The 19,198-nt window shown below is 37.4% G+C and overlaps 1 protein-coding gene across 7 annotated transcripts in view; it reads right to left on the bottom strand.

Moving 5' to 3' along the window:
- Positions 1–19,198, bottom strand: part of ACSL4 (acyl-CoA synthetase long chain family member 4) — a 74,917-nt gene that overhangs the window by 15,174 nt on the left and 40,545 nt on the right. For all 7 annotated transcript variants that reach the window (XM_079909965.1, XM_079909963.1, XM_079909962.1 and 4 more), the window contains 8 exons: positions 18,890–18,999; positions 18,634–18,772; positions 14,578–14,728; positions 14,309–14,432; positions 12,206–12,277; positions 5,689–5,828; positions 4,722–4,894; positions 2,544–2,618 (listed from right to left, as the gene is read on the bottom strand). In XM_079909965.1, coding sequence (XP_079766091.1) covers positions 2,544–2,618; positions 4,722–4,894; positions 5,689–5,828; positions 12,206–12,277; positions 14,309–14,432; positions 14,578–14,728; positions 18,634–18,772; positions 18,890–18,999 — 984 coding nt within the window. The remainder of the gene's footprint in view (positions 1–2,543; positions 2,619–4,721; positions 4,895–5,688; positions 5,829–12,205; positions 12,278–14,308; positions 14,433–14,577; positions 14,729–18,633; positions 18,773–18,889; positions 19,000–19,198) is intronic.

Consider the following 19,198-nt stretch of genomic DNA (forward strand, 5'->3'; position numbering starts at 1 on the left):
AATTATTTTACAGTTAATGAATATGTTTAATATTTTTCACAATTTCATCATAGGAAGACTGCTTTACTTTTGCAGATTATCACCAGTGTCTGTAAAGCACAGGTTTCCTCTAAGTGGCTCGCCTTCTGCAGTTACTTATAAAAATTAAACTATACAAATAGCTGGACAATTGATTATCAACTATAAAAATGTTTCCTGGGGGCAATTGGGATTGACATGTATACACTGATGTGTATAAAACTGATGACTAATAAGAACCTGTAGTATAAAAAAACAAACAAAAACAACAACTAATTCTAAACTTTCTTTGGGTTATTTGTATGGAAATATGTTAATATAAATGTTTCAGACATTACATGAAATTTCTAAAAATCTTCTATGTTCTGGTATAATGTTATAAGTCATAATTCTAGTTATTACTTTAAAATGTATATCTCAGAAATAACTAAATTTCCTTGTCAATTGCATTATTATGAACTTTCATCAAATCTTTAACCGTGGTCATTTTTAAGTCTTTTGTCATTTACAGACAGTCTGGGTGTACTCTGATGCTTTTGCAAAAATGTTCCTATAAAAGGGTTTCATCTTCAAGGAATTCATGGAAAAGACTCTGACAGGTACAGGTTTCTGGTAACTGACTATACTGCTGAACTGAATGAATAAGCATTTTCAGAACTCTAATGGAAAACTGATGAATTCATAAAAGTGCTAACAAAGATCAAGATGAAAAAAAAATTAATTACATGGAACTGAGTGAACTGATGAGGATGATTATAATTTTTGTGACTTTCTGTTTGAATAAAAAAAAGTCCCACAAGGACTCAGAGGCAAAAAATACACAAATCAATTTTCACTGCAGAGTAAAGGAGCTGTTACAGTGGAGGATTACTGGACTGAATGTCAATATTATGACGTAGTATGAGTGTGTTTCGTGTTCGGTAATTGCAATCGTTGTTGCTTTTGTTGTGGTCATCCATTTACAATGCTTGGTGTCAGTTTATTTACCTCGTGTAAAAATAAAATACAGTGTGTGTGTGTGTGCAAAAAAAAAAAAAGCTGGAAAATTCCAAAATACTTGAAGGTTAAATGGTTCTATTCTAAGCAATACATGGATCTTGCTGTCTGTATGTGAACTGAATAACATGCACAGTGACCAAGCAAAAACAAAAAAAGAAATACAAATTATCAGGTCTCCTCAGATCTACTGAATGAGTCTTTCTGGACGTAGGGTCCAGGAATCTGTGTTTTATCAGCTTTCTAGATGGTTCTCATGCATGTGAAAGAGTAGGAACCACTCTTCTATATGCCAGGTTCTGTGAAAATCTGTCCCCATTGCTACATCCTCTGTGAGGTTATAAGGCCATATAGATAAGACAAGGAGTAAAGAAGGTAGTTTTTGAAAAGCCAGTAAAAAATTACTTAATATTGTTTACATAATGCTGTTTGTTAACTTCCTCCTTTCACTTAGTTGTTTGGAATAGCAAATAAGTGAGTTTAAGGTGCACTGGTGAATTAAACGCAAAACCTGGATTAAGTTTTAGATGTTCTTACTCCTTGTTCAGACCCAATCCATTCTTTTTATTTTCCTCCACAAGGTTCCCATTTGCCTCGAGTAATCCAGTGGAACTGTTTTTGCCTTACTAAACTTCAGGATGTACCAGGAGTCAGGTCCAGGAAAATGTCTTCAAAATAATTCTCTCCTTGGTATCTTTTCTGATATAAGATCTTGCCAAGAGCTTGTTCTCCACTGCAAAACCATATGGTGATTCACTGTTTACCAAAAGTTTGATTGAGCCAAACCAGGGATGTGACTTAGGAGACAGCAAAGTATGGTAGAAAGTGCATCAGTTTTAGTGTCAAACAGTTCTAGGTGTGATTCATGGTCTGCCACTTACTAGCTGTGCAATTAATGTCTCTGAATTTCAATTTCCTTGGCCATTGAATGTGCTGTGTGTTAAGTAATTCTTAATTTACTTGTTTGTCAGTCTATGGGTTTATTTGTATATGCCTATCTCACTACAAACAGCTGATGAAGTTAATGAAATAATTCACATCAAGTGTCTAGTCCTTTGCCTGGAACCTATAAGATATTTAATAAAAGTTAACTCTCTTTAAAAAAAATGTTTGCTGGGGTCAAGCTCTAAGAAGTTGGAGGGTATGTGTGTGTGTGATTAGTCACTCTATCCCCTGAAAATATGGGGTTTCATTTCCCAGCCCAAACCTACTCACTAGCAAGATCTAGCTTCAAAAGATAGGATATACATCCTTCTCCAAATCCAGGGAATGCCCCACTAAGAATTTTTTCCTCTTTACCATCGAGTATTCCCAAGTTCAGAATCATCATGCCTAGATTCTAGAGATTTCCCTTTCCTCTTGGGAACCTCACAGTGTTACTGAAGAAAAAGAAAGCACAGGGAACAAGCAACAGCAAAGACTCGCTTGCTACCGCAGACAACCTAATGCTTTTTAAAAATGGAAGTCCAGAGGCTCGCGGTAGTTTTTAGCATATCTAGAAACACTAGAGCTTGTCATAAAATGCTTACCTTCCTGCCAGTCTTTTAGCTTAATTTCACAGCAAATAAGAGGGGCTCCAACTCTGCCAGTAGTATAGTCAGTAACTATAAGGGAAAGAGCAACAAAGATATTAATTAGTGTAACACATTTCAGACTCCCACTAATGTGATTACAGGAATATTAAAGTTGGAGCCAGATTCTGAAAGATGACAAAAGAAGAGGCCATGGCGAGAGGAATGCAAAGCATGACCATTTTTCAATAATTCAGCTTCATTTTTTAAAATTTATTTATTTTTGGCCACACCGCACAATGTGCGGGATCTTAGTTCCCCGACCAGGGATCGAACCCGTGCCCCCTGCGGTGGAAGCATGGAGTCTTACCCACTGGACCGCCAGGGAAGTCCCTTCAGCTTCATTTTAACAGTGTAATTGATTTCAATGTTGGTACACCATTTTGGCTTCTCATGGCTACATTTCAGATAATTAAGTATAAAAATCTGTTAAGGGAGGAGAGCTGGCTCCACCATTATCTACGTAGGATTCTGGTAAGACAGATTTTGATTGGAAGTCCTCCTCTACAACTCACTGATTGGATGTATAAATTGGACAAGTTACTTCTCTAAACCTCCATTTCCTCATCTATATAAAAGGGGATAATAACAGAACCCATTTCATATAGGGATATGCTGTGAGGGTTAAATGAGATGATTCGTAGACAGTGCTTAACACTTCTTGGCAAAAAACAAAGTGTTCGATAAATGTTAGCAGCTATTATCCAACATGATGATGATGATATTATCCTTTTGTAGTTTGTGATTATTGCTCGCAGTAATCAAGTATTTATGGACAACCTATTATGTACCTAGCATTATATTAAACATTGTGAGGAAAACACATTAAAGGTAAGGAGACCCTGCCCTCAATGAGCTTACAAACAAACTACCTGGAGAGAAAAGCACGTGAAATAATTAGAGCACTTTTAAATACTAAACTGCATGGTACTGATGGTGAGAACAGTAGCACCTTGGAGACTAGAAAGATCAACGTAAGATGAAATGTCTGGGAAACACTTAACTGAAGAGTTGCACATGAGAAGATGGCTGTGACCAGACAGCAAAAAGGGCATTGCAAGAGAAGGGAACAGAAAATACAAGAGAGAGTAAGAAGATTGGCTTATTTGGAAACAAGAATCCTGGTGTGTACACAGGTGGCAAATAATGATGAAGAGGTACAATGGTGCCAGGTTAGAGACATCTTGAAAGCTACGTTCACCAGGTATGAAGTAGTGTTTGAGGTGGATGTGTCTAACAGAAGAATAGAGGATGAATCAGAAGTAATATAATAGAGGCAGACACAGCAGCTGAAAGGCTGTTACCACAGGGCAGTGTGAAGTAATAAAAGGTTAGATGCCAAAGGTGGCAGGCAGTGGAGGGAGCAATCCAATGAAAAAGTGGGAAGATCTGGTGAAAGTTAAAGATATTAAAAATAAACAATCAGATGACTTCAAAGCTAATGCCCTGAATGACTTTAAGGATGGTAATAACACTGTCAAACAATCTGGCAATGGAAAGATGGTTTTGGATAATGGCACTGACTTTGGACATAAGTTTAAAGTGAAAGTGAGATAGTAAAACGATTACTATACCGCATTGTTTCACAACCTAGGGTGATTTGCCCCTTAAGGGATATTTGGTAACATCTAAAGATATAATTCACTGTCATATTATCTGGCAGCTATCTAGTGGCTAAACATCCTACAATGTGCAGGAGAGCTCCCAACAATAAAGAATTATCTGGTTCAAAATTTCAGCCGTGCTGAAGTTGAGAAACCCTGCTATAGGCTGTTGAAAACAACAGAAAGCAAACAAGAAGTCAGGGCAGGAATATAGATTCGAGAGGGAACACAAAACTGATACCTTATTCCAAGAGTGCAGTTCTCCGAGGAAGTGATCATTTAGAGAAAGAAGATTACAAGACCAGGGTGACAGAACTTTCAGGACTGTCAATGTGTCATAAGTATTTACGAGGCTTAAAAATAAAGGGTACACATGACTCAACTACAAGTTTCTAAAACTAAAATATGTAGATTTTCATTGAATCTGATTATTACTTAGGAGGTATAAAGTTACCATGGTTCCCAAAGGCAATGCAAATTGGCCTTACCAGTAGAAATTAACATAATTATTTGCCACATTAAAAATGCTTACCTTCAGTAACTGTGCCAGCACCACACGATTCTGTCAGTCCATAACCCTGACCAACCGGGCAGCAGAAGCAGACATTCATGAATCGTTGTGTCTGCGGAGACAGGGGTGCTCCACCAGACAGCATCATACGGACATTCCCTCCTAGCAGAGCCTTCACCTTTTTAAATAGTATCCTTGATAAAAGGGGTGATAGATGATTTTAATATATGCACAGATTATTCTTGGTGACACACTAATTTATAGGCTCTGGAAAAGATTTCTCAACTTTCTCAACTTTTCTCAACTATATTTCAGGACCATTGTGATAATGAGAGGTGAACAAAGCAACAACTAGTAACACACTGAAAAAAATGCCAGAAAAACTCTTAAAAAGGCAAAAAGAAGAAGGTATGGTGTCAGGAAACTACTTTGACACACAGTAAATGAAAGAAAAGGATGATGTCAAAGGAAAAAATGTAAAGTTACCTTTGGAACATTTAGTCATCCATCTTATTTCCTTTCCAATGAAAAATGTTTCCCCATCTCAACTCCCCAGCACCACATTTAAAATAACCGTTATATTCATACACTTAATATGCTATTTTATGAATACAATACATCAGAAACCTTCACGCCAAATAAATCTTGAAAATCACTTTTTTGAGTTAGAAATGGCATTTTTTAAACTCAATTGTCTTGACACAAAAGTCTACTCTAGTTTTTCTTCATGAGACCAAATATTATAATTAGCTCTTACATATGTACCCAATTATTAAAATTTGTTAATTTGCCAAGATCAGAGTTCAAGGTCCTCTGCTTGCTATATAAGCAATGAGGCTTACAAGTGAATAAAAGAGAAATTCAACGTCATGATCGTGGTGGTGATGCTCAAACTAAATTAACTTGTCATTTACTTACGCATCTTCCCGATGTAAAAACACAAAAAGATTTAAAGGCTCAAACTACAGAGTCTATGAGATATACTTACAGATTGCAAAGCGGTGCATCATATCCCTTTTTGATCTGTTCCAATTTGTAATCATACCCTATCTTGAACAGAGTTTTCTGGATATAATTCATCTCTTGGACTTTGCTCATAACATTCTTATAAATTCTATCCATGATTTCCTAAAAGGCAAGCAACATATTAAATAATCTGAAAAGAACTACACCAACACTGAGACAGTCTTAGGCGAAAACACCTTATTTACAGTATCTTAGGTAAAAGTCTTTAGTAGAATGGAAATATTTATTATATTGTAGGATTAATTTCACTAACTTGTTCACTATTTCAAAAACACTAAGGACAAGTATAGGGGTTTCTTCAGTTCTACACACTGAGTTTATCTAAAATTTTTTAAAAATTGACTGGAGAATAAATAGTTCATTCACCTATCACATAAAGATAATTTTTTAAAAAAATTCTTTTCTTCAAATATATTCACTTACTCTCAAATAGCACTAAAACATCCAACTATGTTGAATCTAATCCTGATGTTTTTCTTACTAGTACCTTGTGACTCTTACAGCCTGGCAGAGAGTTTTACAGTTTCTTAAAATTCTTATGTCCCTATAATTTAGGCATTTCTATTCCATTTTAATAGAAGCTAAGATAACAACAACAACAACAACAAATAGGATTCTTGTTCACAGCTCCTTGGAAAACTAGACGTAGGACTAGGTTTGGGATATACTGACTCCCAAGCTAATACATGCAAAACAGAAAACACCAAACAAACCAATAAAAGCCCCAACTATCACTAAATGATGTTTCTTGGCATTACTTAGCACAAATTAACAAGAGTTATTGCATAAAACACACCTATTTATAAATACCTAGTTTTAAATATTTAAAATAGCAATTAATGTAAATTCAGTTGTGCTACCATGAATAACTCTATGGATGGCTCTTTCAATATTAGAACAGAGTCATTCACAAATGAGGACAGCAGAACCAGCCCTTGCATTATGCTAAGTGAAATAAGTCAGACAGAAAAAGACAAATAGTACATGATCTCACTTACATGCGAAACCTAAAAAAGATGAATTCATAGCAAGAGAGAGTAAATTGGCGGTTGGCCAGGTCTAGGGGGCGGGGGAAATGGGGAGATGTTGGTCAAAGGGTACAAACTTCCAGGTGAATAAGGGTAGAGATCTAACGTACAGCATGGTGACTACACTTAACAAGACTGTATTATATACACCTGAAAGTTGGTAAAACAATAGATCTTAACTGTTCTCATCATGAACACACAAATAGTAACTATGAGAGGTGATAAATGTGTTGATTAACATTACTGTGGTAATCATTCCACAATATACATGTACATCAAATCATCACACTGTACACCTTAAACTGACACAATGCTACGTGTCAATTATATGTCAATAAAGCTGCGGGGGGTGGTGCATGGTACAGTGTTGTTTTCTACATTTCCACAAAAGGTATCACTGCTGGATAACTGAAATCTTTGTTTATATCTGTGACTGAGAAATCCCAGAAGTTCCCTAAAAGGACTTCAACATCCTATAACTTTCCTGCTTTAAAAAGTGTACGGAAACCAGACAAGGATGTCACAAAGAAAGAAACCTACAGGCCAATATCACTGATGAACATAGATGCAAAACTCCTCAACAAAATACTAGCAAACAGAATCCAACAGCACATTAAAAGGATCATACACCTGATCAAGAGGGGTTTATCCCAGGAATGCAAGGATTCTTCATTCAATATACACAAATCAATCAACGTGATACACCATATTAACAAATTGAAGAAGAAAAACCATATGATCATCTCAATAGATGCAGAAAAAGCTTTCGACAAAATTCAACACCCATTTATGATAAAAACCCTCCAGAAAGTAGGCATAGAGGGAACTTACCTCAACATAATAAAGGCCATATATCACAAACCCACAGCCAACATCCTTCTCAATGGTGAAAACCTGAAACCATTTCCTCTATGATCAGGAACAAGACAAGGTTGTCCACTCTCACCACTATTATTCAACATAGTTTTGGAATTTTTAGCCACAGTAATCAGAGAAGAAAAAGAAATAAAAGGAATCCAAATCAGAAAAGAAGAAGTAAAGCTGTCACTGTTTGCAGATGACATGATACTACGCATAGAGAATCCAAAACATGCTACCAGAAAACTACTAGAGCTAATCAACGAATTTGGTAAAGTAGCAGGATACAAAATTAATGCACAGAAATCTCTTGCATTCCTGTACACGAAGGATGAAAAATCTGAAAGAAAAATTAAGGAAACACTCCCATTTACCACTGCAACAAAAAGAATAAAATACCTAGGAATAAACCTCCCTAAGGAGACAAAAGAATAAAATACCTAGGAATAAACCTCCCTAAGGAGACAAAAGACCTGTATGCAGAAAACTATAAGACACTGATGAAAGAAATTAAAGATGATACAAACAGATGGAGAGATATACCATATTCTTGGATTGGAAGAATCAACATTGTGAAAATGACTCTATTACCCAAAGCAATCTACAGATTCAATGCAATCCCTATCAAACTACCACTGGCATTTTTCACAGAACTAGAACAAAAAATTTCACAATTTGTATGGAAACACAAAAGACCCCGAATAGCCAAAGCAATCTTGAGAACGAAAAACGGAGCTGGAGGAATCAGGCTCCCTGACTTCAGACTATACTACAAAAGCTACAGTAATCAAGACAGTATGGTACTGGCACAAAAACAGAAAGATAGATCAATGGAACAGATAGAAAGCCCAGAGATACACCCACGCACGTATGGTCACCTTATTTTTGATAAAGGAGGCAAGACTATACAATGGAGAAAAGACAGCCTCTTCAATAAATGGTGCTGGGAAAACTGGACAGCTACATGTAAAAGAATGAAATTAGAACACTCCCTAACACCATACACAAAAATAAACTCAAAATGGATTCAAGACCTAAATGTAAGGCCAGATGCTATAAAACTCTTAGAGGAAAACATAGGCAGAACACTCTATGACATAAATCACAGCAAGATCCTTTTTGACCCACCTCCTAGACAAATGGAAATAAAAACAAAAATAAACAAATGGGACCTAATGAAACTTCAAAGCTTTTGCACAGCAAAAGAAACCATAAACGAGACCAAAAGACAACCCTCAGAATGGGAGAAAATATTGGCAAATGAAGCAACTGACAAAGGATTAATCTGCAAAATATATAAGCAGCTCATGCAGCTCAATATCAAAAAATCAAACCACCCAATCCAAAAATGGGCAGAGACCTAAATAGATACTTCTCCAGAGAAGATATACAGATTGCCAACAAACACATGAAAGGATGCTCAACATCACTAACCATTAGAGAAATGCAAATCAAAACTACAATGGGGTATCACCTCACATTGGTCAGGATGACCACCATCAAAAAATCTACAAACAATCAATGCTAGAGAGGGTCTGGAGAAAGGGAACCCTCTTGCACTGTTGGTGGGAATGTAAATTGATACAGTCACTATGGAGAACAGTGTGGAGGTTCCTTTAAAAATAGAACTACCATACAACCCAGCAATCCCACTATTGGGCATATACCCTGAGAAAACCATAATTCAAAAAGAACCATGTACCACAGTGTTCACTGCAGCTCTATTTACAGTAACCAGGACAGAAGCAACCTAAGTGTCCATCGACAGATGAATGGATAAAGAAGATTTGGTACATATATACAATGGAATATTACTCAGCCATAAAAAGAAACGAAACTGAGTTATTTGTAGCGAGGTGGATGGACCTGGAGTCTGTCATATGGAGTGAAGCAAGTCAGAAAGAGAAAAACAAATACCGTATGCTAACACATATAAGTGGAATCTAAAAAAAAAAAAAAATGGCTGTGAAGAACCTAGGGGAAGGACAGGAATAAAGACTCAGACATAGAGAATGGACTTGAGGACACGGGGAGGGAGAAGGGTAGGCTGGGACAAAGTGAGAGAGTGGCATGGACATATATACACTACCAAATGGAAAATAGATAGCTAGTGGGAAGCAGCCGCATAGCACAGGGAGATCAGCTCGGTGCTTTGTGACCACCTAGAGGAGTGGGATAGGGAGCGTGGGAGGGAGATGCAAGAGGGAGGGGATATGGAGATATATGTATATGTATAGCTGATTCACTTTGTTATACAGGAGAAACTAACACAACATTGTGAAGCAATTATACTCCAATAAAGATGTTAAAAAAAAAGTGTATGGTATACAAATGTCAAATCATGTAGTATACCTGACACTAATATAATATTATACATCAACTATACTGCAATTTAAAAAATCACCCCGAAAGGAAATAAACAAATTGCACCATGTGTACCCTACCAATAAATCATGTGTATGTCATTATTTTAAAGAAAGTATGTTGGGTGGAAGAGAGCATATGGGAGTGAGACAGAAGTGTGAGAAGCACTTCCAGCGCTCCTTCCAACACTATACACCAATCACAGGCACAGAAAGGGCTTAATGAGTAAGGAACACAACACAGTTGCAACAAGTTGGCAGGGTTTATTGTTAGCACATTCAGTCACCCTTTACCTCAACCTAACATTACATGACGTTCGGTGGAGTCTCTGCTTATCAGCAGCGATTTACTCTGAATTCTCACACTGTGAATATGTGACCATTACAATACTAAATGGATCTTTTATTCTGACTCAGGAAAGAAACAAACTCAGAAGATAGAATCTATCAAAAACAATCGTCAATAATAAGATTTTTTAAAGGCCTATTTACAGACGAGTGGGAGGAGCTAAGGGAGCCAATAAGGTTTGGCGAAGCATCAATGGACTAGCAACACAGGAGGCCATTTACCATCCCTAGGTCTGAAGAAATAAGAGGAGACAAGTATTACTGGACCCTGGTAGAGGATGGTAACCATGGGAAAGACCTGGTTAGAGCCAACAGGAAAGAGACTGTCCAATGAGCACCTGGCAACAAGTGCCACAAATCGCAGCCCAGCAGGGAGAGGCAAAGGCAGTAAGTATGCAGACTTCTCTCCCTGCCCTCTGAACTTCCATGAGCGCCAACAAGTGGCTAAGCCCTACCAGAAATCAGAAGGCAAGCAAGTCCTCCTGGTAATTCATCCACAGAACTTAGCCTCCCAAGACACAAAGTAAAGAAGAATGAACAATGGGTAATTAAAGGATACATAGCATATCAGCTAACTCCTGTTTATCTTTCAGGCCTAAATTCAGACATTACTTCCTAGACTCCTCGGCCCTTCCCGCTCCCTAATTATGTTCTCTGATACTGTTTCCTAGGAACTCCTGGGTAATAAATCCAACATATCGTTTCCCAAAACAAAACACAATCCTAAATAGACAGCCATAGTGGTTAAGAAGTCTCTGCGATCAGACTGCTAAGAGTTCAAGCTTTAATGACCACCTATGGGCTCTGTGACCTTTGGCAAGTTTTTGTTTTTTCTTTATAAAATGGGGATAACAGGACCCACCTAGCGGAGTCTTAGGGGGGATTAAGTGAGATGCTCCATCTAAAGCGCTTTAGCACAGTGTCTAGAACATACTTAAGTACTATGGGACCTATTATTACCACTGTATTATGCTTTTAATCAGAAGCCTCTCCTTTTAGTTTGTAAACTTGCTGAATTCTACGGCACCTGTAAATAAAAAAGCAAAGGCTACACTGATCTGTTCTAATTCTTTCGTTATTTGGTAATTTCGTAATTAGAAGCTAAAAAAAATTATCTTCCATCTGTAATTCTTAGAAAAAACTGAACACTTCATTGCGTAATCGCAGGCTTTCCGTGTGACAAAACAATTCTTTGAAAGATACTGGGATAAGATGTAAAGTCTGATCACGATACAAGCAGTGGTGATACTCCCACTGGAGTTTCGGAAGCCTAAAGCGCTAGAATATATTTGATTATACAAGTTAGAAACACTGTGTTAAATATCTCATAATTTATCATTATAAGGCTATAAAAGGTAACATCTTATTTTTATAAAAGGCGATATTTCACATAAGGATTTTGAATATCTAGAATTCAACTTTTTTCTCTGGGAGTTCTCTCAAATGACAGTTTCCTTACTCTTTCTTAGCCACCGTAAGGGTCAGGAGGCTTGGATTCTAGAATCAGCTCTGCCACCTTGGGTACACTGCCCCAGTTCTCTAGGATGGCCTAGGTTGCCTCACTTTTGAATGAAGTCATTAAACAAAATGATCTTTAGAGTGTATTCTACCTTTAAAATATTAAGACCAATTCTCAGACTAGGTAATCTGAGCTAGGTCAGTTTCATCACTTAATTTTCAAGAACTGGCAAACCCTAACAGGCACACACTTCAGAAGTTTGCCATTTCATCTTTTCCCAGTGCTTAGCTAAGATTTTAAGGGACACGTTTGGCCATAATTTCCCCAAAGTAAAATCATTTTAAAATGTAGAAAAATACCTAAGAGTGTTACTTTTTTACAAGTCCAAGTGCAGGCAGTGAATAACATACGTTCTGTACTCACCGGGACAGCTGCCATGAGTGAAGGCTTCAGTACAGTACAGTCGCCTTTGCTTCCCTTTTTAATTTTGCTGGACTAGAGTAAAGAAAAAGTAAATAGGATCAAGGAAAGAAACTTTCAGCAGAAAAGGTTATAATTCAAGTATTAACAAGAGCAAACACAGACATTTTTTTAACATCTTTATTGGAGTATAATTGCTTTACAATGGTGTGTTAGTTTCTGCTGTATAACAAAGTGAATCAGTTGTACATATATATATATCCCCATATCTCCTCCCTCTTGCGTCTCCCTCCCACCCTCCCGATCCCACCCCTCTAGGTGGTCAAAAAGCACCGAGCTGATCTCCCTGTGCTATGCGGCTACTTCCCACTAGCTATCTATTTTACATTGGGTAGTGTGTATGTGTCCATGCCACTCTCTCACTTTGTCCCAGCTTACCCTTCCCCCTCCCCGTATCCTGAAGTCCATTCTCTAGTAGGTCTGCGTCTTTATTCCCATCTTGCCCCTAGGTTCTTCGTGGCCATTTTTTTTTTTTTTAGATTCCATGTATATGTGTTAGCATACGGTATTTGTTTTTCTCCTTCTGACATCACTGTATGACAGACTCTAGGTCCATCCACCTCACTACAAATAACTCAATTTCGTTTCTTTTTATGGCTGAGTAATATTCCATTGTATATATGTGCCACATCTTCTTTATCCATTCATCTGTCGATGGACACTTAGGTTGCTTCCGTGTCCTGGCTGTTATAAATAGAGCTGCAATGAATATTGTGGTACATGACTCTTTTTGAACTATGGTTTTCTCAGGGTATATGCCCAGTAGTGGGAGTGCTGGGTCGGATGGTAGTTCTATTTTTAGTTTTCTGAGGAACCTCCACACTGTTCTCCATAGTGGCTGCACCAACTTACATTCCCACCAACAGTGTAGGAGGGTGCCCTTTTCTCCATACCCTCTTCAGCATTTGTTATTTGTAGACTTTTTAATGATGGCCATTCTGACTGGTGTGAGGTGGTACCTCATTGTAGGTTTGATTTGCATTTCTCTAATAATTAGTGATGTTGAGCAGCTTTTCATGTGCTTCTTGGCCATCTGTATATCTTCTTTGGAGAAATGTCTATTTAGGTCTTCTGCCCATTTTTGGATTGGGTTGTTTGTTTTTTTGATATTGAGCTGCATGAGCTGCTTGTAAATTTTGGAGATTAATCCTTTGTCAGTTGCTTCATCTGCAAATATTTTCTCCCATTCTGAGGGTTGTCTTTTGGTCTCGTTTATGGCTTCCTTTGCTGTGCAAAAGCTTTGAAGTTTCATTAGGTCCCATTTGTTTATTTTTGTTTTTATTTCCATGTCTCTAGGAGGTGGGTCAAAAAGGATCTTGCTGTGATTTATGTCATGGAGTGTTCTGCCTATGTTTTCCTCTAAGAGTTTGATAGTGTCTGGCCCTACATTTAGGGCAAAGACAGACATTTACACATGGAATATTATCTCTACTGCTCTGTGAGTTACCTGTTCCAACTAACATAACCTACAAGTCTGAGGTATGAGTGCATAAGTGCTTTATGATGTAGATTATTTCTTCTAGCACATTTCAGCCTTTCTTAGAGGAGAAACTCTGATCCAGGATAAAAGAAAATGGGATATTTTGGTAAACTGAGCGTTTTTATCAATAACATATCACACATAGCACAGACCATCCATTTTCAAACAAAAACAAAAACAAAAAGCAAAAAACTTCAACTAAGGTAGATAAAGCACTGAAACAAGCCTGAAGATCATTTTAACTTTCTCTGATTAGCCAAAAGGCAAAGCCACGTCTCAAAGTCGCCACTATGAACATCAACTAACATCATACAGAAATACTAATTTGATAACATTTTGGCTGATAGATTACTGAAGACAATGGAAGTAATTATTTGTCTCAAAATGATTTTAAAATATGTAAAATAAAGCAATGCTAACAAATCCTCGTTATTTACTACAGCTGCACTTTTGAAACCAAGGAGAAAGTTTTAGCTCAATTAAAATATCTCATGTTTTAGTAATCTATTCTCAGCCAAACACTGTAACTTAATACGATCATGCCAATATACTGAAAAGCTTGTCACCTGGTCAGAGAGAGTAAGTGGAGAAGAATATCCAATCCTACAACCATAGGTAAAACAAGATATCTCTGCTGTCAATTCTAGTACATGAGCCAAAGGCAGGTAGCCGATATATGTGTCCTTTGGTCTAAAACAAAGTAAGAGAAACATTTTAGCCATTCTTACAAAGACACAATTAGAAACATCAATGACCTTATCGTTTTAATACAGACTAGAGAATGCCAAACATGAGCTCTGATTTCTAAGAAGAAAGCTGAGTAATTCTCTCTTACCCCAGTCCAGGAATTCTCTCACACTGGCCTGTCATTCCAGCTATCAAATTGCTATGATGCATCATCACTCCCTTAGGTCGGCCAGTAGAACCACTGGTGTACATGACGATAGCCAAGTCCGAAGGAGTTGGTCTATTTGGAGGAACGCTTGCTAAATAAATGACAAAGCACCAAATTTTCTCTCGTTTCCAAGTCAAATTGCTAAGCACAGATAAGACTTTCAGATTTTGGCGTAATGGTAAACTATTTAAAACAAACACTCTCTACTGTTAATCACCACGAAAATGGTTATCAAATTCTGGTTACCTGCAACGAGAATTTCAAACTCAATCTGGCCCATCTTCTGGATGTTTAACCTAATGCCTGTCTGTTCATACCTCTCCACAGTGCTGCTTACAGGGCCTTGTTGTGGAAAGATATCTAAGATTCGGACAATCAGGAAGACAGAGTATTTTGTGTGAGCTCCTCAAGCCTCCCTTTTCTCATCTCTAAAATGAGACAGTTGGACGAGATTATGGTTCTTAACCACTGGTGGGCATGAGAATCACCTGTGGAATTTAAATAAAATACTATCTCTGGACGGTAGTTCTGAAAATTCTGATTCTATATGTCTGAAATGGATCAAAGGCTCCACAGGTGACACTCGTACACACTCCTGATTGAAAACCACTGGACTTGATTTTTTTCAAGTTTTTAGAAAAATAATTTTATTTTAAAATAATTGAACCATGGATATTGAATTAGAGAACCATTATACATTTAACATATTTTTATTAGATTCCAAGTAGCAAGTAAACTCCAAAGGATATCAAACCCAAACGATAATGTCTACTGTTTTGATTGTTGCTTCTTGAAATCTATACAGGAAATCATTGTTTAAAAGTATTGAAAGTGCAGTGAGATTAAAATTATAGCAGCAGATCCTTTCTCTCTGCTACACACACACACACACACACACACACACACACGCACACGCTCACTCACTCCTGTAGTTAGAATACTTGGTATGTGTCTGGATTGGGGATTCTTTTGCATCTCCCAGAATTAGTGCTTTTTCCCCTATCAGGGCATACCATACTTTGATTCTTTTTAATCAAAATCAGACAGGAATTTTTGGAAACTAAGAAAAAGAGACAGTTTAAAGGGGTTTACAAGCCCTTCATTTCCTACCAAAGGTAATCTCTAAACAGTTTCTAAACTTCGTTTCTTCTTGCCCTCTGTCTGCAGGTAGGAACGTTTAATCATCTTAAGGGTCCTGAGCCCCAGTGCCATCTCTGCTTATTGAATGATTGGGGGAGGGAAATAGAGAGGTCTTCCCAACAGAATACAGTCAGCCATCTTGAGCAGGAATCTGCAGGATTTCTTTGCAAAGGACCAGACAGTAAATATTTTAGGCTTGGAGGGTCATACGGTCTGTGCCCAAACTACCCAACTTTGTTGCTGTAGCGTGAAAGGAACCATAGGCAGTTGTTAAACAAATGGATGTGACTGTGTTCCAATCCAACTTCATTTAGAGAAACAGATGCAGGCTGGAGCTTGTTAACCTGTCTGCTAGAGTGGTGCTTCTCAAACTATCTGCTGTGAGGACCCTTTTTTCCCCTAATAATTTATGGATGGGTGCATTTGTAAAATACGATAAAAATGAATTACTGGAACAACGCAGTTAAAAAGACATAACACAGAAGCTTAAAATTTTTAGATGAAACAGGCAACAAATTACATTTCAATAAATATAATTAGAATAGTCACACACGGGGAAAAAGAATTAAGAGAAACTGTAAATGTTCCTTGAAAGTATCTTACTAATAAAGAGAACTGCTATTATAAGACATAACTTTTTGTCATTCCACGATACTAACTAAACAAAAAGTTGAGTGAAATTTCAATTCCCCATTTATTAACTGCCTACATGCACACTCTAAACAAACACTGTGTGTGTATGTATGTGTATATATATATATATATATATGTCAATATTTTAAATTTTAACGTGACATGAATTTGCTTCCAGCTCTTAATCTATCTAACCTAGGTTGGATGGACAACAGTGCTGCTCACAAGAGATAACGTACATCTAAACTGTTCATATAGTTTTTTCATAGCTTTATTGAGGTATAATTGATAATATAAAGAACTGAATATATTAATGTGTACAATTTGATGACTGACCATATACAAACATCCGTGATACAATCACCACAATCAGGGCAACAGGCGTGTCCATCACTTCCCTAAGTTTCCTTGTGTTCCTTTGTTGTTGCTGTTGTTGCTGTTTTTGATTTGACCTTTAAGGCGACATCAACTCTAAGATTCTAACATGCTAAGTTTTAAACAGCACACTGGGGCTTCCACTTTGAAGACAGTGTATTGTGCTAACCTAGTAATCTCCTTTCCTTTCTAGAATACACCAAAATAACGAAGAATCCCCATGTATATGATCGCAATTAAATAAATAAAAGTTTAATAAGGTTGTTGGATGCTAACAAATGAGTTTATACTCTGTATGATACTATAATGATAATACATGTCAGTATACATTTGTCCAAACCCGTAGGATGTGTAACACCCAGAGGGATCCCTAATGTAAACTATGGATTTGGGGTGATGATGATGTCAATGTAAGGTCATCAATTGTAACAAACATACTACTCTGGGATGCTGATAATGGGGGACGCTGTGCACGTGTGTACCTTCCCCTCAGTTTTGCTGTGAACCTAAAACTGCTCTACAAAATAAACTTTTTTACAAATCAGTTTATAAAATGAATCACATTTATATATACAAGTTAAAATAACCATTTTAAACAGTATGATTTAGTACTGAGATAACCAAAGATAAAGCTATACTTAAATGGGGTAATGTTAGTGCTCCTTAAAGGTATCTACTGTCATCGTTTATAAATCAAGCAAATAGGGACTGCATCCTTCTTCTGATGACTGATGGAAGCGGCAGCAGTAGATATGTTAAGGTCTTCTCAGGCTAAGCACACAATGTGACACTTCACTTCTTGTCATCATCGTAACAACTGTCTACTCAGGTAAAGGATCACCCCAAACATATGTGTCTTATTAACTGTAGAGATGAGCGGACTAGGTGGGACCTGTGGTCTATCATGCTCTGGCTCACACAAAATTATGAGGACCAATACCCCCCCCAGTTTTGTGCCAACAAATTCCTACCAATCAGGACTTCCCAGTCAAGTTTACCGCGATCTTGCAGGGTCAACCTGGTGTTGAGAGATAATTCTCCACGGGTCTCTTGAGTTTCTGTACATCTTGCGAGCAGAGGCACTGACTGTTCCAGGCTGTCTTTGCAAGGATGACTGCACAGTGAACAGCCTTGGAAGACAGAGAAAGTGTCTCCCTCCAGAGCAAAGAGCAGGCATGTTCACTGTCCAGTACAATAAAGATAATATCTCTCCCCAGAGCAAAGGGCAGGCATACTTATGCCTATGATAAAAGACTCGGATTACTCATCTAGTAGAGTATTGTGATCTTCTCATTAAACAGGAGAAAGAAAAATATTTCAATGGAGTACTTCATTTGCTCAACCCTCTGTCCTGATGACCAACTGACATTTTGATATAAGACACACTTAACTTGTTTCCAATGAAATAGCAGCTACCGTATCAGTGGTAGAATAAGCCAAGTACGGTTTTGGCAAACAGCTCTGCATCCTCTGAGACGTGATGAAAATCAGCAGCATTAGGCATTAAAAAAAAAAACAGTTTACTGAATGGAAGGCCTGAGATCTTTGCCTTACGTGAGTCCAGACTGGAAGGTTACAGCGGGTTTCTTTGAAAAAAGAAAAGTTTGGGAGCAACTGCCATAGCCTCAGCCATTTAGTAACATTTCAAATAGTGGTTACCTTCTTGAGGAGAAAGGGAGAGAAAAATCTGAATCGTATATGGTCTTGAGAGTTTTTAAACATCTTCAAAGTTTTCTTGTTTCAAATCAGAGAACGTTACAGCTTTCACTTGCATTACTGCTTTTCCTAACCTACTGCAATAACAAGCCTCGAAGAGATTAATGCATTTGTTTTAACTGCTTTACTTACAGTTTTCTGGCTTGGATCCCAACTCTTCTACTGATTGCATGCTGTGAATCTCAAATCCTTCAGGGTATTCTGCCTTATTGATCGTCTTATTATCCACATAAATGATACGTTTAACACAGTTAATATCTAACAATGCAGTCTGTTGAGCAGAAAGAAAAGCCAGTTATTAAATATGGGTATGCAATAAACTCAATTCTTGAATATTCTCCTATGCTGTCAAACACTGCCACGAATTACAAGAAAATTTCATACTTACCTTAAGTTTACTCTCCAGAAGTTCAACACTAGTAATCAGATAGGTAGCCTCAGATTCATTTAACCCGTGAACTACAGCTTCTTTGCCAAGTGTGGCATATAAAGTCACAACTGCATAATAAAAAATGAACACAAAAGTTAAATGATAAACATTTCTTAGATATATTATCGAAGTCAACTTTTAATGACAGATATACTCACAGACGCAAAGACATTTTATAATCTCATTTGATTTCATAGTCTCTGCTATTACCCTTCAACCTTGCCTCAAACTTCCTGGTAGTCACAAATCTTTCTTACAAATTTTCGG

The sequence above is a fragment of the Stenella coeruleoalba genome (assembly GCF_951394435.1).
Source record: "Stenella coeruleoalba genome assembly, chromosome: X".
NCBI classification, from domain to species: domain Eukaryota; kingdom Metazoa; phylum Chordata; class Mammalia; order Artiodactyla; family Delphinidae; genus Stenella; species Stenella coeruleoalba.